Genomic DNA, 27,887 nt, shown 5'->3' on the forward strand with positions numbered 1-27,887 from the left:
CAAGAAACACACACATGAGCACTGTTTTGAGCTTTTGTGTGGCGATGTTTGACTTAAGGGCCCTTTATTGGGGGTTCAGAAATAAATACTGAATTAATGGGATGTGTTCCGAGAAGAAATAAAAACATTAAAAATAAACTGTTGGTCAATTACTCGAAATTACTACTCTCAGAATAGCCTACAATCATTAGAGCTCTCTAGGTAAACAAAACAATCCTGCAATGACTGACATGGAGCAGAATTTAAAAAGCAGTAGACTGATTTTATTAACAACTTTTGAATTTGACCTGTACAGAAAAAAATACAACATAAAGAAATGCACAATGTTACTCTGTTACATCTCAATAGTACATGTCATCATCATCTTTGAGAGAGGAAAAAAAGTCAAAATAAAAATACAAAAACAAATATTTTAGAACAATTTACCACTTGATCAGTAAAGTCATTATATATCTGAGCAGGACTTCAAGGAACTCTCACTTTGTACATACACAGACAGTATCAGTAGAAAAAATGACTGCCTTTTTCACACCTGCACATGTAAGCGTGTGAGACAGCCGTTTTGTCCAGAACATTACCAAGAAAATTCAAGGTCTGAAAACTTCCAGTTTACCATATATTTTTGTATTTGTACAGTGTGAGTAATGTACCGCTTTGCCTGGTGTGGATTTACAGTAGCTGACATCTGCTGAGGGCCGGCGCAGACCGGGGATGGGACTCACTCTCACCCACTGTACTCCGGGGCATTCACAAGGCACTGAGGCCCATGGGTGGGTGGGTGGGTGGGTCGAGTGAGAGGGCTTTCTGATCACTTTGATGACAAATGCATAGAAAAACGCACTAACACCATCAAAGTCGGAGCGTTAAACAGAGAAAGTCCAAAACTTCTGGGGTCGACGGGGCGAAGGAACGATTCATTCATCCTCACAACGCCAAATGCTAAGCGTGACTGAACACATTCTTCACATTAAGGAGGATTGTTGGACTGCCACGACACCTGGACGATTGGGCTGCTTTAATAACGCTTTCACTCCTTTTCTTTTTCTCCTGATGCAAATGTTCAGAGCTATTTACAACGGCTTCCCTACCTTGTGACGTCAAGCAGGAGTTAGAAAGCACATTAAAAGTGAAATATAAATCTGCACGGCCCACTTTTACGCTCGTACAGTATAAGTCCACGTTCCAGCCGAATGACGAGGCCAATTCAGCACAGGTGTAAGAGGGTATGAACAGGGCACTCAGAGGAGACAGCCCACTGGTCGCAGTAATGGTCAACATACTACGACAGCGAATAGGACCCTGGACAGTGGCAAGTGGGGCAGGCTGGCATGGCGAGGGGAAATGAAGGCGCTGGAGGGGCTACAGCAGGCACGCACAGACTGGGGAGAAGGGGAGGAGGTCAGACTCTCTGGACCTCAGGAAAGAGAGGATGGTGTAAGAGACAGGCTTGGGGTCACTCTACAGGATGAGGTGTAAAGCAGATAGGGTAGACGGCGGCCTCTCTGTGTGTGGAAAGGCTATAGTACAGCCACGTAAACAAACAGAGCTTGGAATTTAGAGGGCCAGAGCGTAATGTTTAGTTACGGCCTACATGGTCTTCTGTCCCTCTGCCTGATCCCACTGTCTCTCAACCCAAGCGCCCTCCACTGACGAGGAGCAGAGCCTGGGCGGGCAGCCAGCCGATGTGTCCAGGAGGCTTCATGAGAACATTTAAAATCAGGCCAAAACATCTCACCCCCAAAGCGGCTCAGAATGTCAACCCCAAATTAGCTAAGAAAGTCTGAGCGTTCCACACATAAAATCAGCTAAGCATATCTCAAACCAGCCAAGGCTAAGACCAACCCCACCCAATAAGGAGGATAAATTGTGCACAGTTAAATGCTAATAAATGAGAATTCACTTCCAGTATTGTGCACTGAGTTCATGCCCTCTATACTAATGTGACGCCCATGCACAGTGCCACTCTGGTCAACAGAAGACCTATCCACAGAGTCGCAAGCTGAAAAACGGAGAAACAGAACCACAAGGGGCTGTAGGTGGTCTCGGTTTATGGTCATGTTATCATGGCAACCATGTGACCAGAGTCTCAGAGGTTCAAAGAGGTCTAGGAGAGCAGCCATATGCATATATTGTGAGATTATGTCAAAATCATGTGGCTATGGTGTGGGGATCATTCCAGAAACTTCTTCACTGCTCTGATACCCAAAGCATACACATACATACACACACACACAGACACACACAGACGTGACTTTGGAAGCTGCCCACAGTACCCTGTAAACTTCATCTGCATGAACCAGTGCCTCACACACATACCCGTCCTGTCCTGCACTGGACTCTTAGACCCATTGGCTGTAAGGTTACAGAACTCCAGTGCCTTATATACCAGCCCCAGTGCATCCAGATCTTGACAACTAATAGCTTTAGAAGAAATGTAGAACTATCATTATTAACAATACTGTTGTAAAAGTTGTATATATTATTCTTCGAGGATATTCTTTGTACCACATAAAGCACTGCGTGTGCGGATTTGAGACTTTGCTGACTTAAAAACAAAGAAACAAACAAAACATCAGTCAAATATAAGTAAATACATTATAATGGTCATCATTTGTAGCTATTCTGGTAAGGTTATGGTTGTTATGATCACCATGACTGAAAGTAAAGCACAGTGGGGGGTGGCCCTGGCTGACTCCAGTGGCTGCTTATGACTCAGAGAGGGCAAGTAGACAACACTTCTCTCCACTCCTCTCCTCTGCCAACAGTTTCAGGGCAACAAATGAGATTAACGCTCCTAGGACGAGCCAATGACCACCACAGCTTACTTCAAACCAGCACTCACACACACACACACACACACACAAAGGTCATTTCAAACAACAAAACAAGCCACTCCTCTTATGCTTATGCATATGCACACACACGCGCGCACACACACACACACACACACACACACACACACACACACACACACACACACACACAGACAATAGGCCATGCTGCAAACTGCAGCCTTTCCAAAAACAGCTTGAGTTCTTCTTAACTTGCATATCTCAAAATCATAAAATCAAAACATAAAACCCTCTGCAAATAATCAATAAGGAACCATGGCATTAGATCAAGCAGCAGGAGAAAGCCGGCGCAGGCGAGGGGCCTGGGGACAGGAAGCTTGGAGTGCATAAATAACAAACAACGGAAAAGTGTATCTGAGTATGTCAGTAGTGTGTCGAAGTGTATCTGAGTATGTCAGTAGTGTGTCGAAGTGTATCTGAGTATGTCAGTAGTGTGTCGGAGAGTATCGAGTATGTCAGTAGTGTTTTGGAGTCATGATATTTTATGGAAATAAATAATGACCTCCTTAACACACAGAGAAACTCAGAGATGGAGACAGAGAGACAACCATTAAGACAGAACATATAGGACATGGGGGGGGGGGGGGGGGTACACAGTCTGTCCATCTGGAGGAGGTGGGGGTGGGGGTGGGGTGGGGTGGGCCTGTCCCTCCTCTTCTGTGTGGCAGATCCAGGCGAAGCCCAGTGGGGAGCAGGTGGTGGCGGAGCAACATCCTCGGGTCCCAGTGTGGTCCAATAGTCACACGGCAACACCACCAGTACAGCAGTCTCTGCCTCCTCCTCCTCCTCCTCCATCAACTCCCCTGCCCTTCTCCTCCTCCAGACGCCCCCCAAAACCAGGGTAGCGTCTGGGAGTGGATGGGAGTGAGTGAGGGCGTCCTAGGCGTGAAGGTGTGTGGAGAGGGCAGGGGGGAGGACAGGAGAGGGAGATGGGGCAGTGATTGGGGGGGGGAGTGGGTAGGGGTAGGGGGTGGATGTGGATGTGGGAGTAGGGGAGATGCTCTGGGCTGGGCTGGGCTGCCCTCTACCTGTCCTTGAGCTGCTGGGTGACGCGCTTGGTGATGCGGCCGCACAGCAGCCCCATGAGGAAGAGCAGGGTGAAGGCCATGCCCAGCATGGACAGGAGGTAGTTCTTGGCCGGGGAGGACAACACCTCGCCCGCCAGGTCTGCAAAGCCCTCCGCCGGAGCCGCCTGTGAGAGAAGCCAGGGGAAGAGAGAGACGGGAGGAAACGAGAGTGAGTGAGACTGAATGTCTGTGCTGTTTGCCTCTGCATACCTCTTGCATGAGTACCAGTGTGAGTGGGGGTGTGAGTGTGGCAGTATGTGTGTACATGTGTATGTGTGTGTGCTTCTGAAATATAAATGTGTGAACCTTAGCGGCGTAGCTCCACATGTCGATGCGATCCTGCAGTCTCTTCTTGCACTCGGGCTGTAGACGCACTCGCTTATCCTGCAGTGCCTCCATCAGACAAGACATCTCTGAGAGGACACACACACACACACACACACACACACACACACACACACACACACACACACACACACACACACACACACACAGATCAACATTCTCCCTTGGCCCTGTTCCATATCCCTGAATCATGCATCTTCCAGTGGATCTCTCCAGTGAGAGAGTGGAGAGGAGAGAAGGTGGACTTACGGCGCCCTCTGCCTGGCGGAATGGAAGCGCACTGGTGCTTGATGTCCAGAGCACAGGCCGTGTGCAGCACGGGGTCCACAAAGATGTCAGCCTTACTCTCCTTCAGGATGTTCAACACCTCCTGCGGGACGAGAGGACAGCGTGTGAGACAGCGAGATCACTGGGAGAGGGTGAGACAGGGAGAACACTGGGAGAGGTTGAGACAGCGAGATCACTGGGAGAGGGTGAGACAGCGAGATCACTGGGAGAGGGTGAGACAGTGAGAACACTGGGAGAGGGTGAGACAGGGAGAAGACTGGGAGAGGGTGAGACAGTGAGAACACTGGGAGAGGGTGAGACAGGGAGAACACTGGGAGAGGGTGAGACAGGGAGAACACTGGGAGAGGGTGAGACAGGGAGAACACTGGGAGAGGGTGAGACAGGGAGAACACTGGGAGAGGGTGAGACAGGGAGAAGACTGGGAGAGGGTGAGACAGTGAGAACACTGGGAGAGGGTGAGACAGGGAGATCACTGGGAGAGGGTGAGACAGTGAGAACACTGGGAGAGGGTGAGACAGGGAGAACACTGGGAGAGGGTGAGACAGGGAGAAGACTGGGAGAGGGTGAGACAGGGAGAACACTGGGAGCGGGGGAGACAGTGAGAACAGACCCAAGAGACAATGTGACCTAAAACCTCGAGCTCACCCTTAGATGGAGGATATTAATAAGATTAATAGAGTATCTGTTCACTGTGCTCAGTGGACATTTACAGATATAGACACACAAAATGCTATAAAATAACACTGTAAAATGATAGAAACCATAGCACAAACTGGTTCCAATGATCCTCTTTACTGGTATAAGCCCGCTGTGTGTATTTAGGCGGTAGCTGCTTCAGTGTGAGGGACACATGCCTTTTTGCAGCCATCGTGTTTGATCTTCAGCAGGTTGCTCTTCAGACACTCCTCCACCTGACCCGTCTGCTCCTGGGCCGCCACCTCCTCAGCACAGAGCCTGGAGATCTGAGACACACACAGACACACACACACAGACACACACACACACACACACTGTTAGGGTGCCATTCAGAAGAGGGTATGCACACACAGACCTGTAGGAGAGCAAGAGAGCATACTGACCTCCTCAGTGCACTGAACCTGAAGCTGAGGGTCTAGCCTGTAATCCAGAGCAGACTCCTGCAGGATCACCCTGATCTGGTCCTCACAGTCAGGGGAGAGACGCTGTGTACACACACACACACACACACACACACACACACACACACACACACACACACACACACACACACACACACACACACACACACACACACACACACACACACACACACACACACACACACACACACACACACACACACACACACACACACACTCACACACACTCACACACACACACACACACACACACACACACACACACACACACACACACACACACACACACACACACACACACACACACACACGCACACACGCACACACACGCACACACACACGCGCACAGGCACACAGAAAACCAAACACAATTGTAAAACGTCTTGCTAGTAGTGATGCACAATGGTGCTGTGTATGTTTTCAGATGTGTGGACAACATCAAACAACACTGTGTTTGTGCGTGTGTGTTCCACTGTGAGTATTCAATGACAGAACAACATGGCCCCCCTGTTGCCCTACACAAAGCTCAGATTCCAACCCCGGAGTCAGGCTCGCAGCAGCGGTTACACTGGGCAGATCACGTCTCAGGCATGAAGGAGCAGTGAAGCCGTGCTCCTGGTTTTATTTGCACACAGGGAAGGCAACCAGAGACAGCCCAATGAAAGGCCTCCACGATCAGAGGAAACCACAACAAGCCTGGCCCAAACAACCCAGCTGAGGAAATGGACCATGACGCCTGGGAGCATCGGGCTGCACACAGACACAGCTGGAGCTGCTCTGTCAGAGAGGAAGCCGTGGGAAATGATAACTGAAGCCATCAAGAGATCAAATAAATAGACATGAATGCCAAGATAAGGCAAAAACAAATTCAGCCAAAAAGGCCCGAAGAGTCCGTGGGATCTATTCTCTTTCAGGACCTGGCTTGGTCGCCAGCTACTGCAAATCCCTTATCTTTGTTTGTGAAAGTATAAATATTGAAAATGTAGGTAAGGACGTGTATAGTAACGGGTGTGGACATTTAAGGGTGAGTGTGAGATTGAGAGTAAGCAAATAGGATTCTGAGAAGGTGGAGAAAAGACCCTGTATGTGTTTTCAGGTATAGGAGTTTGGTCCATGCATGCTCACGTGCAGATGGGGGGGTATGTGTGCGTGTGAAAGTGTATGTAGGTGTGTGTGTGGGCATGTATGTGGGCATGTGTGTGTGTGTGTGTGTGTGTGTGTGTGTGTGTGTGTGTGTGTGTGTGTGTGCGTGCATGTGGGCGTGTGTGTGTGCATGTGAAAGTGTATGTGGGCTTGTATGTGGGCGTGTGTGTGTGCATGTGAAAGTGTATGTGGGTGGGTGTGTGTGTGTGTGTGTGTATGTGTGTGTGTGTGTGTATGTGGGCGTGTGTGTGTGGGTGTGTATGTATGCATGTGACTGTATGTGGGCGTGCATAAACTGACCTGGTCTGCATATTTGAGTTTGAGGCAGGAGATGACCTGGCCCTCCAGCTCGTTGTCATCCTTGGCTTTGTTCAGGATGTTCTGGCAGAACTTGGGGATGTCGGCTTTACACGCCTTTCTCAACACTGGGTTCAGCCGGTAATCTAAATATTGTATGTACAAACACACACCCATGATTTAACATAGAAACTGAACCAAAGAATTGACCAGTAATTCACCATATCATAAGGCAGCTTAGCCTCACCTTGACTTCTGCATGGACGAGTATCTATCTGGGCTATGTGAGCATCTGTGTATCTTGACTGTATGGGATTCATAAGACATCACCTGAGACAGTGTCATCTGAGACATGCTTCACCTCCATGCTGAGTGTCTGTGTGTCTGTCAGGACTCAAGAGAGTATGTGTACCTGTGTTCTGGGTGATCTGAGAGTCTGTGTACCTGTGTTCTGGGTGATCTGAGAGTCTGTGTACCTGTGTTCTGGGTAATGGATTGCTACATAACACCTGAAACTTAAAAGGTCTCTTTGCCTGAATAACTATTTTTTCTAAGCGGAAATCACGAAACGGCAACAAAATCGTTAAAGAGGTATTTTGGAGGAATGTCTTCTATCGTTTTGGCGATTAACTGTATAATAAGCCGGTTGAAGTATAGTTTGGAGGTCATTATCTAAAAATAAATTGATTGGATTTCAAAATAAGAGTATACCGCGGTTGAAACGGTATAGCCAAATCTCTCCCGGTAGACACATTTCTACCGTTGCACGGTATATACCGTCATACCGCCCAGCCCTAGTTCTGGGAGTCTGTGTACCTGTGATCTGGTGATCTGAGTGTCTGTGTACCTGTGTTCTCGGTGATCTGAGAGTCTGTGTACCTGTGTTCTGGGTGATCTGGCGCTTCGTGATCATCTGTTTGCACTTGGGGTCCATCAGCTCGCCGTTCTTGTTCTGTATCAGGCACTGCAGCATGTTCTTAGCATCCGACTCAGCACAGAACCGCTGCGGAAACAGACCGGGCACAGAACAGTTACACATTGGCCAAAACAGGATTAACCTTGCTACAAAAGCAGCAAGTGAACATACCCTAAGATGGGCTCGATAACAGTAGAGGACAATAGGTATACAAACACCACCCTAATCAGCTGTTTTGGGAGGTGTGTTCAGATAATGTCTGTATTATAAATGGGCAAATGTGGATGTCAGTTTCATGGGTTAATGTACATTCATACATGCATGAAAAAGGACATTCAAAATGAATGATGCATTTCAGGTGAGCTCTCTGCAAAGGAGGACCCGTGGACGAGCACAGGTGTGCCAGCTGTTAAATCAGTCTGACTACAGGTGCATGGTAAACAAACCGCACCGTGACTCATCCACTGGCCCTGTCAAAGACTAGGCTGCTGGACAAATATCAAAATTAGGTCACCCGTCCAATACTTTCCATCAAAGTGGGTCAACATCCACAATTTAGTGTGACACAGATGGGTTGCTCTCACGCATCTACACTCCACAGTGCTCAGAGCTCACAAATGTTAACAGGTTTCAGTCCAGTCCATAGTCCACTGTCCGGAGCATGGCAGCTCCCCACAGACCTCACCTGAGGGTCCCTTCTCTCCCTCTTAATAAAGTTACACCCAGCAATTCAGAAGTTCTGTTTATATGTCAGACATGCATTCTCTTTATAACCTTAGTTAGTACAAAAGTAAGCAAGTTAGTACCTTAGGAACTCTTCAAAACTATAAACTTCATTTTCACAGCACGGTGGGGAGGGGCAGAAAGTGAAAGGGTGTCCCCTGTGGTGTTTCTTTTCTTCTGAGGTCAGAGGTCAACTGCTTTTTGAACACAACCAACACACCTCGTTTAGGGGTGGCACAAACAATCTTCTCTGACCAGTGACCTGGGGCATTTGACCTTTCCTTTTATCCTTTGCCCTGGGAACAGCCGGCATGGTGTTTGAAGTGGCTTTGGCCTGAGGGGGGTGTGTGTGTGTGTGTGTGTGTGTGTGTGTGTGTGTGAGTGAGTGTGATGCTTCTGGCTGCTCACCCGGATCATCTGCTTGCAGACCCTCATGAGCTGAAAGTCCAGCTCGGGGTCCATCATCTCCGTCTCCTGCAGCTTGAACACCTTCTGATGGCAGCGTTGGGACAGCTGTTTCTTATTCTCCTTCAGACACTCAATCACCTAACACACACACACACACACACACACACACAGCATGAAATCATCTGTTCTGTAAGTGATATTAATATGAGAAGTGATCCACCAGTCGTAGATGTGTGTGGTCAGGTTTATGTGTTTTGTGGGCTTACCTGAGCATTCCCATATGGCACGTTCTGACACATTTTCCTGATGTCGTTCTTGCAGTTGTCAAACAGGTCCGGCTCCAGACGGATATCCTCTGACTGCAGGACAACACAACAGAGAAACAGCAGATCCAGTCAGAGCAAAACAGCGCTCAGTAACTGCTATTGCTAGTAACTGACAGCACAGCACAGCACAGCACAGCACAGCACAGCACAGCACAGCACAGCACAGCACAGCACAGCACAGCACAGCACAGCACAGCACAGCACAGCACAGCACAGCACAGCACAGCACAGCACAGCACAGCACATGATCTCTGGATGAGCGGTGAGTGGACAGCCTCTCTATAGTAGTGCAAAGAAGTTGATGGAACCGTATATTGATGTTTTCCTGCTCTGATTTGTTGTTGCATGGTGGTTCTTGTGTGAGCATAGAAATGCTAATATGGTGGATTGATAGAACCGCATGTAACTATTCTACCGTTATTTGCATCCTCTTATTCTGTAACATACCCCAGGATTGTACCATTCTGTAGCATGCCTCCGTTTCACTGAGATCTGAACGATTAGCATCTGAACCCCTTGCCCCCAGATAGCCTACTTCCTGCCATCAGCCTTTGTCCTTTTTTCTCACCCCCTAACCACACAGGTGAACCCCCTTACCCCACTGTCTCCCCGTCCTGCCACTACCTATAGGATGCGGTCTCACACCATTGCAGAAAAACTTGTTAACCTCCAAACTATGGTCAGAAACGGCAGTGTCTGTATAAGTCCCAAGATGGCAGTGTTATCAGAAAACCTGACAATAGCAGTTGTGTAATCCCTGATAGACTGACCAAAGACATTCTTACTGAGCCGTCGGCAGTTCGGAGCCGACATCTATTGTAGAGCTTAAGTGAAGTATTCTATTCAAACAGTGATGCCCTTTAAGAGGAGGTGAAAGCCATTGTTTACAGAATGCAGGCAATGTGACAATATCTCACCATCTCCAGCTCCTCCACTTTGAGCTGTCTGCGGCACTTCACAGACACACGCTGCTCCTTCACATCCTGCAGCGTGTCATTTCTCACTGTAGTACTCAAGCAGATCACCACATCCACCCTGAGAGAGAGAGAGCGAGAGAAGAGAGAGAGATAGAGAGAGGAGAGGGAGATCAAGTTAAAGAGAGAGGAGAGAGATAGAGATAGAGAGAGACAGTGAGAGAGATAGAGAGCAGAGAGAGAGATAGAGAGAGATGGGACAAATTAGTTTGATTTTATAAGTCTGGCATTGGGTGCCTCATAGATGAGTTTGTTAAACACGGGCGGTTCTCACTTCTTCTTGATGTTGGGGCAGAGCTTGAGCACGTCCTCCTTGCAGGCCATCTTGAACTTGTAGGAAAAACGGAAGTCCTTCATCTGGATCTGAAGGGCAGAGGAGAACATGGAAGAGATGATTAGATAGAGCTCTTATTTGCCCCCTCAGGAGATTAGAGAGAGCAGATGGTGACACTTGAAAAACGTAGGTCATCATAGGTTTCCTTCTCGACTGAACACCCTATGCCTTGGTGGAGTGTGAGTGGTCATTTGGTGTGGATGTGAGGACCTGCTGCTTACCAGCTGGAAGTGAGTGACCCCTACGGTACACTTCTCGTTCATCTCCTTCTGGTGCTTGTTGAGCACCAGGCACTCCATCAGCTCTCCTGTCTCGATCTGGTTATCCGCCACATCCTGAGAGCAGGAGATGAGAGGAAGAGAGAGATAGAGAGAGACTTAATGTACACTAACGGGAGGTGCACAATTAAAATTGGAACAAAGAAAACAGAATCTTTTTTTCAGAGACGTGGAGTAAGGCAGGGCTGTAACCTTAGCCCCACATTATTCAATATATACATAAATGAATTGTCAAAACAAATAGAGAACTCCACTGGACCTGGCCTGAAACTACAAGACACTGAAATAAAATGTCTATTTTATGCGGATGACCTGGTCCTACTGTCTCCCACTAAAGAGGGATTACAGCAACACCTGTCAGAATTAGACAAATACTGTCAAACCTGGGCCCTGACAGTAAATCAAACCAAAAAAAAAAGTACTCATTTTTCAAAAAAGATCCAGGCCACAGAGAGACAACACTATTTTCACAATTGGTGACAACCCTATTAAAGAAACAACAAATTATACATATTTAGGACTCAAAATTTCAAACACAGGTAATTTTAACTTGGCTGTGAACGAACTGAGAGACAAAGCAGAAAGGGCTTTCTATGCCATCAAAAAATCTGTACAAGTTGAACTACCAGTAAAAACATGGCTCCAAATTTTTCAATCTATCATTGAACCAACTGCACTAAATGGCAGCGAGGTGTGGGGTCCACAAATTCAACATGATTGGACAAAATGGGACAAACATGCAATTGAAATCTTACATACACAGTTCTGCAAGAGTATCCTCCAAGTGTAAAGAAAAGCTCCCAACTGCATGTAGAGCTGAATTAGGCCAATACCCTCTGATAATAAATATCCAAAAACGAGCCCTACATTTCTGGAATCATATTAAAACAAGTGACCCACTCTCCTATTCCTACAAAGCCCTATGCTGCCAGGAGTTGAACCCGCAAAGGAGTCCCCTCTGCTTACTTGTCCTGAGGCTCGGTCATCAACCACCCAGGTCATTACACAACGTCAACCTCAGCCTCAAAACTCAGTATCTCTGATAATCAGACCCAATCAAATCATTATGAAAGAAAAAGAAAAATATAGAGATCACTGGGAAAAACTAACAAAATCACAGAACAAATTAGAAACATATGTATCACTAAACAGACAGTCCCCCGTGGCAAACTACCTGACCACAGTGTATGACAAAAAACTGAGGAAAACTCTAACTAAATACAGACTGAGTGAACACAACCTGGCAGTAGAAGTCGGCCGGCACAGACAGACCTGGCGGCCCGGAGAGGAGAGGCTGTGCTCCCTCTGTAACCAGGGAACAGTAGAGACAGAGCTACATTTCCTGATCCAGTGCAACAATAACCAAAGTCTTAGAGACCATTATTTTAACAAAATAACACAAATATTCCCAGAATTCTACCATCTAAATGGTCTGGACAGACTCTCAGTTCTACTGGGAGAGAGGGAGGACTGCTGTAGACTGGCAGCAAAATATGTATCAGCCTGTCATGAGCTCCACAGTAATGTGAACCCCCTGTCCCACATAACCCATATTTATTTTTTTAATAATTGACAATTAACCTGCTATATGTTTATATACCACATTGTTACAACCTACGACTTTTATTTTTAAAAATTATTTTTATTTTTTTTATCATTATTATTTATTTGTATTAATTGTGATTGTACATTTTATGTAAACATGCTTTGGCAACGTTGTATTGAATGCAGTCATGCGAATAAAGCCTTTGAATTGAGAGAAGGAGAGTTATAGAGAGAGAGAAAGGGAGGAGATGAGGCAGATGTGATGTGAGGGTCTGACCTTTAGGACACAGTATCTGATTTCAGACAGAAGGGGGTGCTACGGGTACAGTAGAATAAAACCAGGAACCACATGATGACGTTTACATTGCCATTGGCAGGGACAGTGACACAGACAGAGAGAGAGAGAGATCCAGCGAAGAACAGGAAAGAGAGACAGTCAACAGCTAAAGGAGGGGAGCGAGAGGTGAATAATGACACATTAGTGACTTTGTATTGATTCCAGACTCACATGGCAATGAGACTGGATGACGGGCTCACAGGCACGGATCAGCAGAGCATCAATCTGAATGTCCTGTGCGAGAGAGAGAGGGAGGGAGGGAGAGGGAGAGGGGGAGAGAGAGAGAAAATGAAAGAGCGCCAAAGTGTGTGTGAGAATAAAATTAGGATTTAAGTGATGACAGACTGCTCAGATGCACATTTGTCCTTTCTACTCAGGGATTATTCAGGGATTACTTTGGGAGCGCTCGATTAAGTGTAAAACAGACATTTCATCACACAAGTGCGTGTTTGCTGAGGCACACCTTTAGTTTACACATGCACTCTCTCCCTCTCTCTCTCTCTCTCTCTCTTTCTCTCTCTCTCACCTCAGACTCCAGCTCTGTCAGGTTCCCCACCACATCCTTACAGTCAGCGCCCAAATCATCCAGATGGTCCTGCAGACACACCAGCTCCTGCAGCGGACAACACAGAGCAGATACAGCTCTACCATGTGCATATGCGTGTGAGAGTTTGGGCTATGCAATGGTAAGAATCTGGCAAGAATGTGGATACTGATACAGGGATTCCCATTAAATATATTGCAACATAGTAAACCAGGATATATATTGTGTGTTTTTTTATTTTCTTCTATCTTCTTTCTTCTATCTTTAAGAAAACAGGCATAGAATACATCACCATATGCATACAATCGGAGTTTTAAAAAGTTTCACTTTTTATATAATCAGAGCAGTGGTATTTGCATTTGCATTCATCACAGTCCCACAACACAGAATAAACCACTGTCTGCCACAAATCTGTGAACTGAATTTTAATGAATAGTTTACATGCTGTGTTTTAGAGAATCTACTATACAGGATCACAAAAACCTAATATTGTCATACTCAAGTGTATCGACATCTTCTTACAGCCCTAATGAGTGTGAGTTAGGGCCCTATGACATCTTTTACATTTTGTGTGTGTGTGTGTGTGTGTGTGTGTGTGTGTGTGTGTGTGTGTGTGTGTACCTGTCCAGACTCGGTCCTTTCACTGCACCACTTGCCCAGGTCGGTCATGCAGCGCCTCTGCATATCAGGGTCCAGCTTCACGTCCAGAGCCCTCTGGTGTAGAATCCTCTGCACCTCTGTTCGACAATCTCGTGAGAGCTAGACACCCACACCCACACCCACACACACACACACACACACACACACACACAGTAAGAACCTGATAGTATAAACATTTTCTTTGTCATTGTCATTACCTTCCAGCACTCACATCTTACAGAAAATTGCGACAATTATGTCACACCAGCCACCTTTCCATGTAAATGACCACTCCCACCACAAACACAACACATCCTTAATTAAGAGAATTCGCCTCTGGATTAACTTCTTGTCATTTCTCAGTGTGATGTACTCCCAATTTGTCATTGTCCCTGAGGGATAAAATCACCATCCTCTGATCATCGTAGTCACGTGCATCCATGCCACGCACACAATTACACAAACACACACGTACTGCTTCCACACTACTCACTCCTTTGCCTTGACCGCCATCATCTTCAGGGCTGTAGTCAAAGCAGTGTTAAATAACAGACCTCTATCACTTTCAAACCAATAGCAGCCAATTCTTTAAAAAGCACTCCATTTATCTTTAGACCCTTATCAGCCATCCAGGTGTCTCTGGGATCTTAAATGCAGGTGTTCCCTGAGGGTATCTCTGTTGAACATCACGCATTAATGGCATTATGAGTTACACTGATGACAGTGACCATATGGAGATGACTACTGTTCAGCAGTGGGCCACACGTACCCGTCTGCCCTGCTCCTCGGTGCGGTAGGCATGGCGGTACAGGCAGGAGAAGACGGCACCAGGGGGCATCGGCTCGCTGGTGTCGTTCCAGCCGTGAGTGTGGCAGATCCGTGCTGCATCGTTCTGGCACTTCCTGTACAGAAGTGGGTCCAGCCTGCCAAGGAAACACACACACACACACAATGACATACACATGCACACGCACACACACACACACTCTAGATCGGCAAAGGACATGTGAAGACACACTAAAAGATAATCCTAAGAAAGTGTCTAGTTCTGTCACTCTCAAGGGGAAGGACGAGTCTCCAGAGGCATACTTTAAAACACGCACACAAAAAAAGAGTCATGTATATTTGACTACCCTTGGAGACTTGCGTCAGTGCTGAACATGTGCTTATAGTTCAGACGAAAAGAAAAAAGCTTCCGAGCTCTCTGGGTGTCCCTGAAGGCTCAGAGGCTAATAAGATTATATCAGCTGAGAAATAGCCCAAAGAGAAATATTCAACTTCCTTCATTATTCAGTCCTCTCTCTCTCTCTCTCATTATTTAGTGTCTGGAGGTGTCCTGTCAGAGTGGAGGGCGTATACTCACTTCCAGTCCCTGGAGATGAAGTACTGCAGCTCAAGCAGCCGCACCTCACAGTCCTCCACCATCTTCTCCGTGTACAGGTGCTCCATCAGACACGACAGCACCCTGGAGAAAAGACAACATATCGATTCAAGAACATACACGTATACACGCAAACAAACACACAGACGGATCAACACATAGTCTTCTCAAAACACTAGCATTCACAGACTATTATATGGGTTACACATCCCAGAAGAAAGTGCTGTAGCTTATAAAAAAAAACACAACAACAAACCAACATCCACCTTTGATTTGACTCTAAGCTAGTGATCCATATCTGAATGTAGGACACATATACATGAAAACATACCACAAAACCTGTGTGAATTCCTTTCCTGAAATATGCAACATCACAACGGAAAGACAAATTCTGAAAGACACTCGGATGAACAACCTGCCTTGACCACAGCAATCATAGAAACAGATGCAATGTTGTAGAGAGGCCAGTTGATCTTTTATGATGGAGTATGAAACATTGATGGTGTCTGTGTGTGTGTGTGTGTGTGTCTGTGTGTGTGTGTAACTCACATGGGGTCTCCATTGCGGATGTGTTTGCAGGCGGTCTGGATGACTGACTCACAGGCTTCGTTGAGGGCCCGGTCGATGCGGTAGTCTGCCCCCGGGTCTGCCTCCTGCACCAGACTCTGGAGCTGTTACACAATACAGAACTTCATGAACAACCAACATTAAACCAGGTTAGGCTGGCTTGGCTGTCTGTATCATTCCTTACACACAAAATGCATGTTTTACATGTTCATTCTGCTGAACAAATTTAAATACAGTCCATGCATCAAAAATGATTATTTGATGCTATGGATACATTTCCATTCATTTGTTATTGGTTTGATATGTGCCTGGAAGCATTTGGGCCGTATTGATTGTGGCCTGGCCTTGTTAATGCATTATCTTTGCTCTGCCTTCCCTCCTGCTCTTTTGTCCATCCTCAGCTACACACATCCTCAGCATCACATTGGGTGCCTGCCTTCAAGGTCTAAGACGTGCCGTTAATGCAGCAATTCCATGAGCTAGAGAACATTCTTTCATCACAAGCACAGAAGCTGTCAAGATGGTGCCACTAATCTAATCTCAACAGTGCCATATGATTGATAATACCCCAACACCAGTGATCCTGTGACCACTACATAGTCAGGTTGGTTCAAAAAGCTTTGTAAATAAGAATAGATCATCTGAGTTGTTTAAGGATGTGTGAAATGTTCCTCGTTACCAATGTCTTTTGCACTGTCCTGGAACTGTCTCAGAAGGGTGCGTGCGTGGGTGCGTGCGTGCGTGCGTGCGTGCGTGCACTCACAGCCTTCTGGCAGAGGCTGTCCACCGGAGCCTTGTCCCCTCGGACCACCCTCATAAGACAGTGCAGTGTGCGTCCTTTGTGATGCAAGCCACAGTGCGAGTCAATCTCGCCCCGGCAGTGCAGCACAATCTCTGGGCTCAGCGAGTAATCCTCCATCAGCATCCTCCTGTAGTCCAGCATCTCCCCCTGACAATCCCCACTGACAGGACGACCTAGAGAGAGAGAGACAGAGGGAGAGAGAGAGAGAGAAAATGGGGTGGGGAATGGAGGGAGGGAGAGGGTAGGATGATCAATGAGAGAGAGAGGGAGAAATGGAGGAAACAAAGCAGGAAAGAAAATTCAGACTGTGTCAAAAGGAAATCTATGGACTTGAAAGAACATGTCAAACTTTGATGAGTGAACACACATACACACCTCTGTGCAGAACCGACTCGAGACAGAGGAGGAGGTAGGAGAGCTTGGCTTCGCGGGCGCGAGGCATGTTGGTGTCCTGGTTACAGCGGTTCTTCCGCAGGTCTGCGCGGCAGGCCTTGGCCAGCGAGTAGCTCACCTTGTAGTCTTGAGCGATCAGCTTCTGACGTGTGGACAGGGAATCCCTGCACTGCACCCCCACAGAACACACACACACACACACACACACACACAAAAACAATCTCTTTCATAAATAACTACCAGAACCACTTCTGTCAATTGCTTCTTCAATTGCTCAATCTTTTCCAGAAAGGACATACTAGGCCATGGGTTTCCATTTTAACTGAGAGGGAGTAAAGATCATTTAGCTTATTTTAAAGAACTGACTTCAGCCTTCACATTGCTTTGTTTTTATCAGAAGTGCTCTCGCAAGGTCAGAACAGAACAGCCATGTCACCAGCTCCTGGTGGATACGATTAGATAGGCCAATAGACCATGGATCTGCAGAAGAGCTGATAGGCCAATAGAGCATGGATCTGCCCTAGAGCTGATAGCCCAATAGAGCATGGATCTGCACAAGCGCTTAACACTTTTACCGCTCCATTTGGTCAGTACCCTGAGGATGGCACCGTGCCCAGGTTCAGATCCATTCTCAGGGAGCACAATGGCCACTAACCCCCTGCTGAGCACGGTTAAAAACACTCTTTGACTGGTTTTAAATGCTAGCTGCCATGCTAAGCCACCGCCATTTGTACTGCTACAAAGCCTCCTGCGGATAGCAGAAGTGTGTCTGGTTTTCACAGCTTAGTCGACCTTTAATCATAATACAGTAAGAGCATAAGGGAGATAGGCTGCTGATAATGGCCAACCATGGCCTTGGCTGAGTGACATCATTTATCTTTCCAAACACTCAACAATGATCATTATAACTTCACCAACAGAGGAAGGGAAAATGTTTGTTACTAAAGTGACTCTTGAAAACACAGGAATTAACTGAATGGGAATATACAGCATGCAAGGGAGTTTCCAAATTCAACCACTGGTTCGTTCAGTGAAACAGCTCTTGCAGCTGTGGATTTGAGAAGGTGACATTTCAGTGGTTTTACCTTTTCTGACATGCCATCCTCAAATTTGTGGTTGAAGAGACACTTGTAGACACGTCCCTCCCCTGCTGCAGTCTGGAACACAACAGATGATGTTCTCATTCCACTATCAAAGTGATCACATTCATAACCAGCATTAAAAACAAAACACTGTGTAGAGCTTACAATAGGGTTCATACAGGCAGGATTAGGACTATGTGCAGTATGTTTACTTATGCGGGCATGCAGTGTAATTCAATGAATCTGTGCCAAACGTCCTTGCCTACTCTATAAATTAACACTGCCACTACAGTTTCAAAATTAGTTTTCCACACCTCACCTCGTGGCTCTGTACACAAACACATACCTCGTCTCTCTGCACTCACAAACATTGCATTTCTTCTCACCATGCATATTTATACCAGCTTAACCACCTCTTTCTCTCTCTAAACACACACTAACACACTCACTCTTTTCACAAGTTGCAGTGGGCATTACACCACCTTCTGAGAAGACAGAAAACAGTGCTAAGTGCAACTTACATTTTCGCAGAAATGTTCACGATCGTCACGGCAGGCGAAGTAGAGGTGGCGATCCAGGTGAAAGTCATCAGATGAGAGCTCTGCCACTCGCATGATGGCCTTCTTGCACTCCTCCTTGATGCCCGTCTGGCCAGCCGCCTGCTCTGCCTCAGTCACCAGCCCTTTCTCCAGACAGGCAATCACCTCCCCCTGAGAATGCACATCCTGGAAGGGAGAGGGAGAGAGGGGAATAAAAATCAGTATTTGGTTAAAGCTTTTTAATATTATTTGTGTACATTTAAAAGTAAGGTGGGACCAAGTAATGTGCCAAGTGGAATACCATTTAAAATAAGTAACATAGTTACAGTGGTACAGTATTCAATCTGTTCAAGCTATAGTTATCAGCAAGATATCTCTAATTCATAATTCAGCTGACAAAAATGACAGAGGAAAGAAGACTGAGAGACGAAGGGAGAAAGCAGGAGAGCGAAGAAGACTGAGAGACTCACCTTCTCTCCCGTGTTGATACTCCCACAGTGCAGTGTATTGATGTCATCCCGACATTTGTCCATAAATCCGCAGATGAGCCGGTAGTCACTGAAGATGATGCTGGTCATCTTGGTGATGTACTGACTGCAGTGGTGCTCACTGATGTTGCCACGGTGATCCACCAGACAGGACACGAGGTAGCCCTTCCCCTTCTCCTCCTGGGCACATTCTTTTATCTGTGCAAGATAGTCGCCCGACATGCTTTTATTAGGCACAAGTTTAGAGGGATTGACAGTATGAAGTTACCTGAAAAGAACTAGACATAAGCACACAAAACAATGGCCAATTCTGAATTACTGGTGATGAATTACTAGTCACTCACTTCACTGATGGTGCTCTTGCACACCTCCATGGCCACGGACTCAAACTTAGCGTCAGTCGTCAAGTTCAGCTTGTAGTTCCATAATAGCTGGAAGATGATTGTGACATGTTAAAAATACACTTCCCCACAAGAGTTTTCAGCTTCCCATCAGTACAATAATAGCACTTAATTTTCAACTAGCAGACTTCCATAAAAAAACTGAAGGCAAAAACTGCTTAGCCATCATGCTTTGCAGACACATGTGACACCACTTTCTTGCTTACTGACATCCGCTTGCTTTAGTAAGCTAAGCCACTGTACCACTTGAGTGGAGGAAGTAATCATATTACATGTAATTACAACACATGCCAGATGTTATTTAATCGGAATATGGACAGGACAGCTCCACTTCCTCTGCAATATTGATTAAGCCCCCTGCAGCTATACATACACCAGAGGGGAACTACAGTTTGATGGGGTTGTGGTGGTGAGGGGTAGACATTCTCGATAAGTCTGCCTGCGAGAATCAGAACTATGGTGGTGTTCAATCTAGAAGATTTAATTTGTGTCTATTCAACATTTAACAGATAATTGCAGTAAATGTAGATGGGCGATTTATTTTATTTAACTTCCACAATCCAGAGGAGGAGGCTAGACTCTATGCACTATGACACATTAGAAAAGATGGAAACCATTAAGGAGAACCTGCTGAAAAGAGAATGACTTACATGATTACAGTCCGGAGCCAGCTCTGTGTCCTGTGGGGAATTGGAGAGAGAGAGAGAGAGGTTAGAGTGAGGAACAAAAACAGATGTCTTCCTACATGCCTTAGGCTTTTCCCCCATGAGAAGCAGAGGCTATTCTTCTTAAATAGTCAAACCTCTGACTGACTGACACAGCCTCACATGTAAGCATGATCCTAAAACACACACACACACACACACACACACACACACACACACACACACACACACACACACACACACACACACACACACACACACACACACACACACACACACACACACAGTTTGCTGTCCTTTAAAACTATACAGAGCAATCAGTGTGTTAAATGAGTCAGCTAAATGAATTGTATGATGGCAGAGATGATGGTGGCTATTTAGACACAACCCCACACACAGGCCATTTACCACCCCAGCCTTTTCCAATCACACAAAGCCTGAAGCTACCCAAGCCACACAAACACATCCAGAGAATGAGGGGGCTGTCTGTCCACCAATAAGTCAGGTTTTACAGATAGACTGCTGACACTGTCTGGGGGCTGGGTATCTGAGAGCATGTCTGAGCACATGTCTAAACCTTAAGGGCAACAGTCACAGTTCAGACCTACAGACATTGGCCTATGGCCGGTCTCCTCACACCCAGCTAAATATAACTACTATCAGGTAGGGGCACACAAAAAGCACAGGCACAATCATGCATACAAAGAGGGGACAACACTCTTATCTTATCACAGTTATCTTGATTCCAGTGTGTGTGTGTAAGTGTGAACATGAGTGTGTTATCAGTGTCTCAGCCAGGGATGGCTAGACAGCTTCCTCCCCAGAGGGGACATGATTTCATCAACGCACTTTCACTTAGTCATCACCATAGCGACAGTCTACACCCACTATGACAGGGGATGGAGCTTGTTGCCGTGTTAACCGCTGCGCTACGCAGAGCGTTGATAGGGAGACGCGTAGGAGCCAGAGCTACAGGAGTGGCTCCTTTCAGCCCTCTTACTCACTCTGGATCATAAATGGCTGACTTGAAAACACAAAGCCTTGAGGGGAACTGAACCACATGGGTTCATGTTCCACCTGGCCTGCACAGTCATAGGCTCAGGCCTGATGGAGGTCTAATGTCCCACCAGATGGCAGGTTCTCTCTCTCCACAGGTCAGGGGGCATCAGCTGGAACCAGGCCGATTCAACTCTTTTTATGTTCACCTGGGCACATGGGTTAGGATTAGGCAGACGGGTAGGGGCGTGGCTTGCGGTCAGTGTAGCTCCACTCCCTGAAGGTGGTCAGGAGGATTCTAATAAGTGGTCTTTAGTCACACGGCGCCACACACACAAATATGTGGGAAACTGAGTATTGCTCCATTCCTAATTCAAAAGCAAACTGGTTGTAATGCCAAAAAAACAGACATCAGAGGCTTATTTTAAACTCCAAAACACCACATAAGACTAACCCCAAACACACGGGGATCCCTGATCATTAAAAAACAGATGTTAACTCAAAGCCAACCAACATTACAGCAGCATCAGCTTAATCAAACGCAGACTAAACATAAACAACACACCCACCGACACCTCTACGTTTGTTTTGGCTAGCAGGCAGGACAGACTCCCAGCCCATCATCCCTGTCAGTCTGACTGATAGCTTCTTTCATCCAATTTAGTGCTAAAAACCTTCATTTGGTGTTCTTCAATCAATGAAACACAGCTCTCGCAGTATGAGATACCACATACTCTCACGTCTTCCATGTTGTTGTCTAGTGCACAACAAACGCATACAGAGAGTCCTAAAAATCTTCTTGTGAATGGTGACCACTGTTGCCACATCAAACACTGTTGGGCCAGCCTCTTTTAATCAACAATGATCAGTAGTTGATGAGTATCAAATGCATTAACCAAACAATTACTGAGGACCACAATAAGCCCTGTGGCTGTCTGCCAACCACTGCAGAGCAAGAAAAGTATGTGATGACAGAAAAATCTCTAACCTCAGTTCTGCAGAAAATACTGAGCCTATTTCACTGACAGAGCAGTTTCTGCCCCAAAATCAGAACTTTAGAAAAGTCTTAGGTCATATTCAGATGTTTTAGCCGAATTAAAAAATAGGCCATGAAATCCATTCCAGGATCCAAGTGAAGCCAACATAAGCCACTGCACAAATAAGCACAACAGACAACTTTTCTTCTCTACAGCTTCATAAAAGCACAGGCGTGTTCTGAACTGACGCCAGAATGAATACAAGCAGAAAATAAAGGGAAGGTAGAGTGAATAGGGAATGGGGTCAGGTGCAGGACACAAACAAGCAATTCAGGAAAATAGTATCCACACACAGAGTCATATACTCCCAGGTTTATGGTGCAACATTTCTGCCATTATCTCTTCATCAGCCCCCCAGCTCTTCTAAATGATCCCCACATGTCCCATCTGCTCTGCAAGCAAACATAAGCTCAGACTGTAGCAGCCCCATTTATGAACCAGTTATGAAATAGTTTTCCTAATTCAAGATGGAATCACCATACAATTTTAAATGCTCCTGAAAGACTGCTTCAAAGTCTTCAAAGGACTGTCACCCGCTGTCTTGTAAAGGTGTGCAAGGGCACACCCTTTCTCTGTGGTATTCAACAATTTGGGAGATGGTTTATGTACACCCACCCTAAATCTGAATCCTGACCGCTCTGAAGGTAAAAGAAATTGCAAAATGAGAGCTTGTACACTTGATGAGAGAACTTGAAGAATACTTTTCTCATGTGAGCTGAATTTGAAGTAATAGGAAAAAGACTAAACACATGACGGGTTGAATAGAAATGTGAACTGGTACAAGCCCTAACATTTTGCAACCTTCAGACCACTTGGGGAATGTCTCCCCAAAAGACTCCAAAGGGCAGGCAGGCAGCAGAAGACAAACTGGTTGAGCTGGTTCACCTGGGTAGGGTTAGATTAGGAGGGGTGGTAGTGGGGCAGGGGCATAGCACATCGTGGCTTCCTGAAGGCCTGGAAGATGGTGGGATGTGCGGATTAGCAAGTGGCGGGGCTCAAAGGGAGCTAAACACGTATCCGGCCCAAACACCACAGCCTCCAGAGGGGCAGACGCCAAATCCCATGGAGCCTGCAAGCCCAAAGCCCCGGCGCAGCCTCTCAGAGCAGGGAGAATCTGCTCAAATCTCTTCCACAAAATCCAGTCGGCTCATTTCCTTTTGCCAAAGCAGCCAAGATATTAGTGAGTTTCATCCCTCAGAATCTCATTTGCTTTCAACACAGAGATCAACCTCATTTCAACTACGTGCTACAACTCCCAATTTCACTTTATTCAAATCACTTAAAGAAACGTGGCCTGTGTATTTTTCCCCCTTTGACACATCTTACACCCTGAGCCATTATTAGCACGTAAAACCCAGGGCTGAATACAGCAAGGCATATGAATTAGACAGAGCTTGGCCACTGTCACACATCTTTTTAGAAATAGCCTATATCACAAGTTAAACTTCACAACACAGAAGATTGACAAGGGACAAGACTGCATCCCATTCCAAAATCTACTCAGCCCTAACCTATTGGGTACATTACTCTAAAAAAGGAGTAGAAGACAAATGTAAGCATCTGGCTATGGTGTTTTGGCAGGGTTCCCAGATGCAGCAAAGATCCTTCATCTCACCCATAATAAACTGTTTTGGAGCTAATGCTATAGAAAACAGAAGGCAGCACCTATTGCCTAGGCCACCTTACCTGTGAGCTGTGCTATGTTCATATGGCCATAGGATCATAGGAGTGACTATGGCTAGGCCTAACAAAATCAGTCCATTATGATTCACATTCCAAAGAGAAGCCTTGATGAGAGCAGCAATGATCTAAAAACAGGCTCTCAAATCCAATCAAACTGACAGCACAACCTGCTGTGACCCCGATTTGCTGCAAAGCCTTTTAAACTCCTCCTGTAGCAGGTCTTAAAGTCATCTGTGCAAAAGAATAGACTGCATTGTATACCCATTGCCTTGTCGGCTTACCATACACATCCAACAGTGCAAAGGAGGCACTTGTAAAACATTACAAGATGGGCAGAAAGCAGCCAGTCAGTTGAGTTTCTCACAGCATAAGAAAAAGAGAGCGCAATGCTTTTTTTCCTGGCAGACTTTGCAGAGAGTGTTAGGTATGTCAAGTTAGGACTGGCACAAATTCAGACACTGAAAAAGGATGCAGTGAAAGACTTTTCCCTGCTTTGGACCACAAAGCCACAGACTAGCTCAGACAGCAGGTAGGGGAGGAAAGGGCGAAACACAACACCCATGATCAGGAGCCCCACAGCCTACCCACATCAGACACCTGGGCCAGAGACAGCGGCTGCTTCCGGCATTGCACTGCATGGCTGCATGCCTTCACTTTGCCCACAGCCAGGCCTTATTATAGAATTGGCACTCAGCCCTGTGTTTGGGCAGGACAGCTCTGACAAATAATTTTACCCCTGTCAGAGGTTGGGAGCGAGGGCGGGATGTGACTGCAAAAGTCTCAGAGTGCCTCTATAAGTGGGATGTTTGGTGACGGGACCCCAGGACAAGTCGGGACCACAACTTTACTGCTGACCTAATATCGGATAAATTATTTGGGAAGGGATCTGATCATTCTTCCAAGGGATCCGTCTCTAAGCTAGCGCTCTCAGCACAGTCAGTGCGTGCACATGATGGCAGTACTCCGATCCGATCTGATTCTCTCAATGGGGTCTCCATGGGGGGTTAACTGCTTTATCTCAACGCACATGCCAGTGACAAATCCAGATCTTGGCCGCGTCAGTTCAAATCAAATGCGGAATGTTTACATCTGCTACCGTTGATTATACAGTAAATAGCCTACGTTGTGAAATGAAACAAAAACACACCACAGTTAAAGTTGTATTAGTATTGATTGATTCACATCGATATGAATGGATTACATGACTAACAACTGGTGGAAAAGTAATATGAAAATATTTGTTCACTGAATTAGAGCGTTCTGTCCAAAACAGTTGCGTTCCAGTTTCAAAGTTTCAGTTTCGGTTTCAGTATTTCAACGTGAATGAGAGGGAGCACAAGAACTGAGCATCTAGCAGCGATTATCATATCATAGACATATATGATGCATATATATGTCTGTGGGCAGGATCTCAAGCACGTGCAAAAGTTGTTGTTGTCCAATTGGAATCTAGATTCGAGAGACACATGCGCGCCCAGTCCGATTCCAAGCGGAATCAAATCGTGTATCCAGGGGTTTACATCGGAGTCCAGTCGGACTCAAGTCGGACACAAGAAATCTAGATTTGGGCAGACACATGAATCGGATCTCTGATTTAAATCGGACTGAAATCGGAAATTGGACACGTGTCCACACTGAGTTGAGGCTTGAGTATAACTGGATTCTACCTGGAGAGACCTGGATTGGTGAACTTTTCTTACAGTTTACTGGCTGCTGAGTGGAGTTCTTCAGACATCAAGAGTGTGTTTGATTTCAAATCTAACCTTATGCTCTGCTCACGTAATAATTGAGTGTAAGGACTGGGTAGGGACAACTGATGGAACACCACCCCGACTGAGCCTGCCACACCGAGGGAAGTACTGTTCCTTCCATCACCACTCTGATGTGTCTAACTGGCCTATAGAGAAAGGCAGCCCATGGAGGTGTGGGGCCTTAGGTTTGGCTGCAGGGCAGAGACACAAGCTTCCTCAGTAATCAAAGGACTCTCCCACTAGCCAACTGTAATGATGACAGATGGAGACGCTGAAAATGGATTTAAATGGCTCAACACTGACACAGAGTGATTTCCCAGGAGGAGATAAGCGAAATTATTAAACAGATTGTACTGCTTGCTATGTGAATGGTGTGTGTGTGTGTGTGTGTGTGTGTGTGCACGTGTGTGTGTATAACACAGTGTGCAGGACATAGTATTCTAGGTGCTTGTCATGTATTTTACGAAGTTATTTGCTTTAAGTCAAAGGGTGGTAGACCTCCATTGAGTGATGCAGGTTACACAGGTCATAATAATATATAAAACAACTATGAGGACTATAGTATTTATGTTGTCTATAAGTATATTTGCATTAGGCACAATGTAGGGTGGGATGACACTCAGATAACGGGCAAATAGACATGCTAGGAAAAAGATAACCAAGCTGAAGAAAAGTAACCTTGGATAAACTGTATCGTCTGGTAATGACAACCGCAGCTGAAATTATGTATCCACATAAACCAGATAACCAGACTACAAAAGTTCTTGGACAGTGTTAGCCACTGTTGACTTCACTGACAAGCTGTTGCTCAATATCAAAGGTTAAGTCATAGAAAAAGCTTATTCTGTCCAATGAGGTGAGAAACGACAGCTTTCTGCCTACAAGCTATTAAGGTAAAATAAGTACTTTTTCTTGCCGGATAAGGTTAGTTAGCTTTAAGTTCAGAAGCGGGAGGGCTAAAATATAGACCCAGCTCATATTCGCTAGCTTGCTAGCTAGCTATGCTGACAAATTGCACCCCTACCCTTCATTCAATTCTGATTGAAATAGCGTTAGCAGGCTAACAATCACACAACTGCCACTGCCAACGAGATCAAGTCCTGGGTGTTTAGCCCAGATGTGATCTGCTGACCCACAATCAATCGACACCCACTCTACATCTAACCAAATAGCTACGCTGGCAAGCTATGCAGTTGCCACATACACAAAGCTTAAGGTTTCACATAAACGTTTCCTATGGTTCTTACCTCCTTATGATCCTGCAGACATTCCAGCGTGGCTAAGTTGTTAGACCAAGAATGCTTATTTGGACAAAGCCTTAACAGATCTTCCCGACAGGCCTCCTCTTCAGCCAGTTTCCAGCCGGTGGAGCGACGGGGCTGCGCTGCCACAGCCCCGGGAGCTGCATTCGCTGCAGCGGGTAAAGCTCCTGTATTCTGTGGACTAACAATATTATCGACATTTTCGTTGGCACCAACCTGTGTTTTTCCTGCTTGAACAAAGTACACGCATATACATAGGGATAACACAAGCCGGAGAGGATGAACACGTCTACAAGCCGCCATCTTCGGCAAATTAGCTGGCGACGCGGTGGCGACTAAAGAGAGGCTAGCTAGCTTTTTTTTTTTTTTTGCGTGTACGTTGCCATGCGCATTGATGTACACTGAATAGCCCCTGAATATCACGGGTTATGTTGTAGCCTACATTTGCCATGTCTGATATCATTTCATATCGGACAATTTAATAACTTAAAATAAAAACAAAATTGGAATTTCAATGAGCCTACTGTACACAAGTACTTAATTCAATGAGACAAACTGAAAAAAGCTCTGTAGTTTGACTGCGTGAAATTTGTGTAACCACGTGAATTTAAATGCCACAGAATATAAACATAGAGGCCTTAAGTGAGTTTTTTTGTTCAGCTTCAGAAAGGCTATATTTGTATATAAATGTCTGATAGTATCTCGG

The 27,887-nt window shown here is 45.9% G+C and overlaps 1 protein-coding gene across 1 annotated transcript; it reads right to left on the reverse strand.

The window, feature by feature from the left end:
* Positions 1 to 335: 335 nt before the first annotated feature.
* Positions 336 to 27,484, reverse strand: LOC308368318 (Golgi apparatus protein 1-like; the record flags this gene model as incomplete). The annotated part of the gene is made up of 26 exons (XM_080842468.1): positions 336 to 4,044; positions 4,226 to 4,332; positions 4,514 to 4,634; positions 5,407 to 5,514; positions 5,632 to 5,733; positions 7,114 to 7,256; positions 7,990 to 8,113; positions 9,158 to 9,295; positions 9,424 to 9,516; positions 10,401 to 10,518; positions 10,732 to 10,820; positions 11,013 to 11,126; positions 13,123 to 13,185; positions 13,478 to 13,564; positions 14,117 to 14,254; positions 14,904 to 15,057; positions 15,498 to 15,599; positions 16,065 to 16,186; positions 16,846 to 17,057; positions 17,260 to 17,446; positions 18,363 to 18,434; positions 18,881 to 19,084; positions 19,369 to 19,584; positions 19,731 to 19,817; positions 20,438 to 20,467; positions 27,167 to 27,484. 26 exons carry the CDS (start codon positions 27,482 to 27,484, stop codon positions 3,877 to 3,879), a joined length of 3,417 nt encoding a protein of 1,138 aa, XP_080698594.1. The 3' UTR covers positions 336 to 3,876.
* Positions 27,485 to 27,887: the final 403 nt, after the last annotated feature.

This window comes from Sprattus sprattus (assembly GCF_963457725.1).
Source record: "Sprattus sprattus genome assembly, chromosome: 7".
Lineage (NCBI taxonomy): Eukaryota > Metazoa > Chordata > Actinopteri > Clupeiformes > Clupeidae > Sprattus > Sprattus sprattus.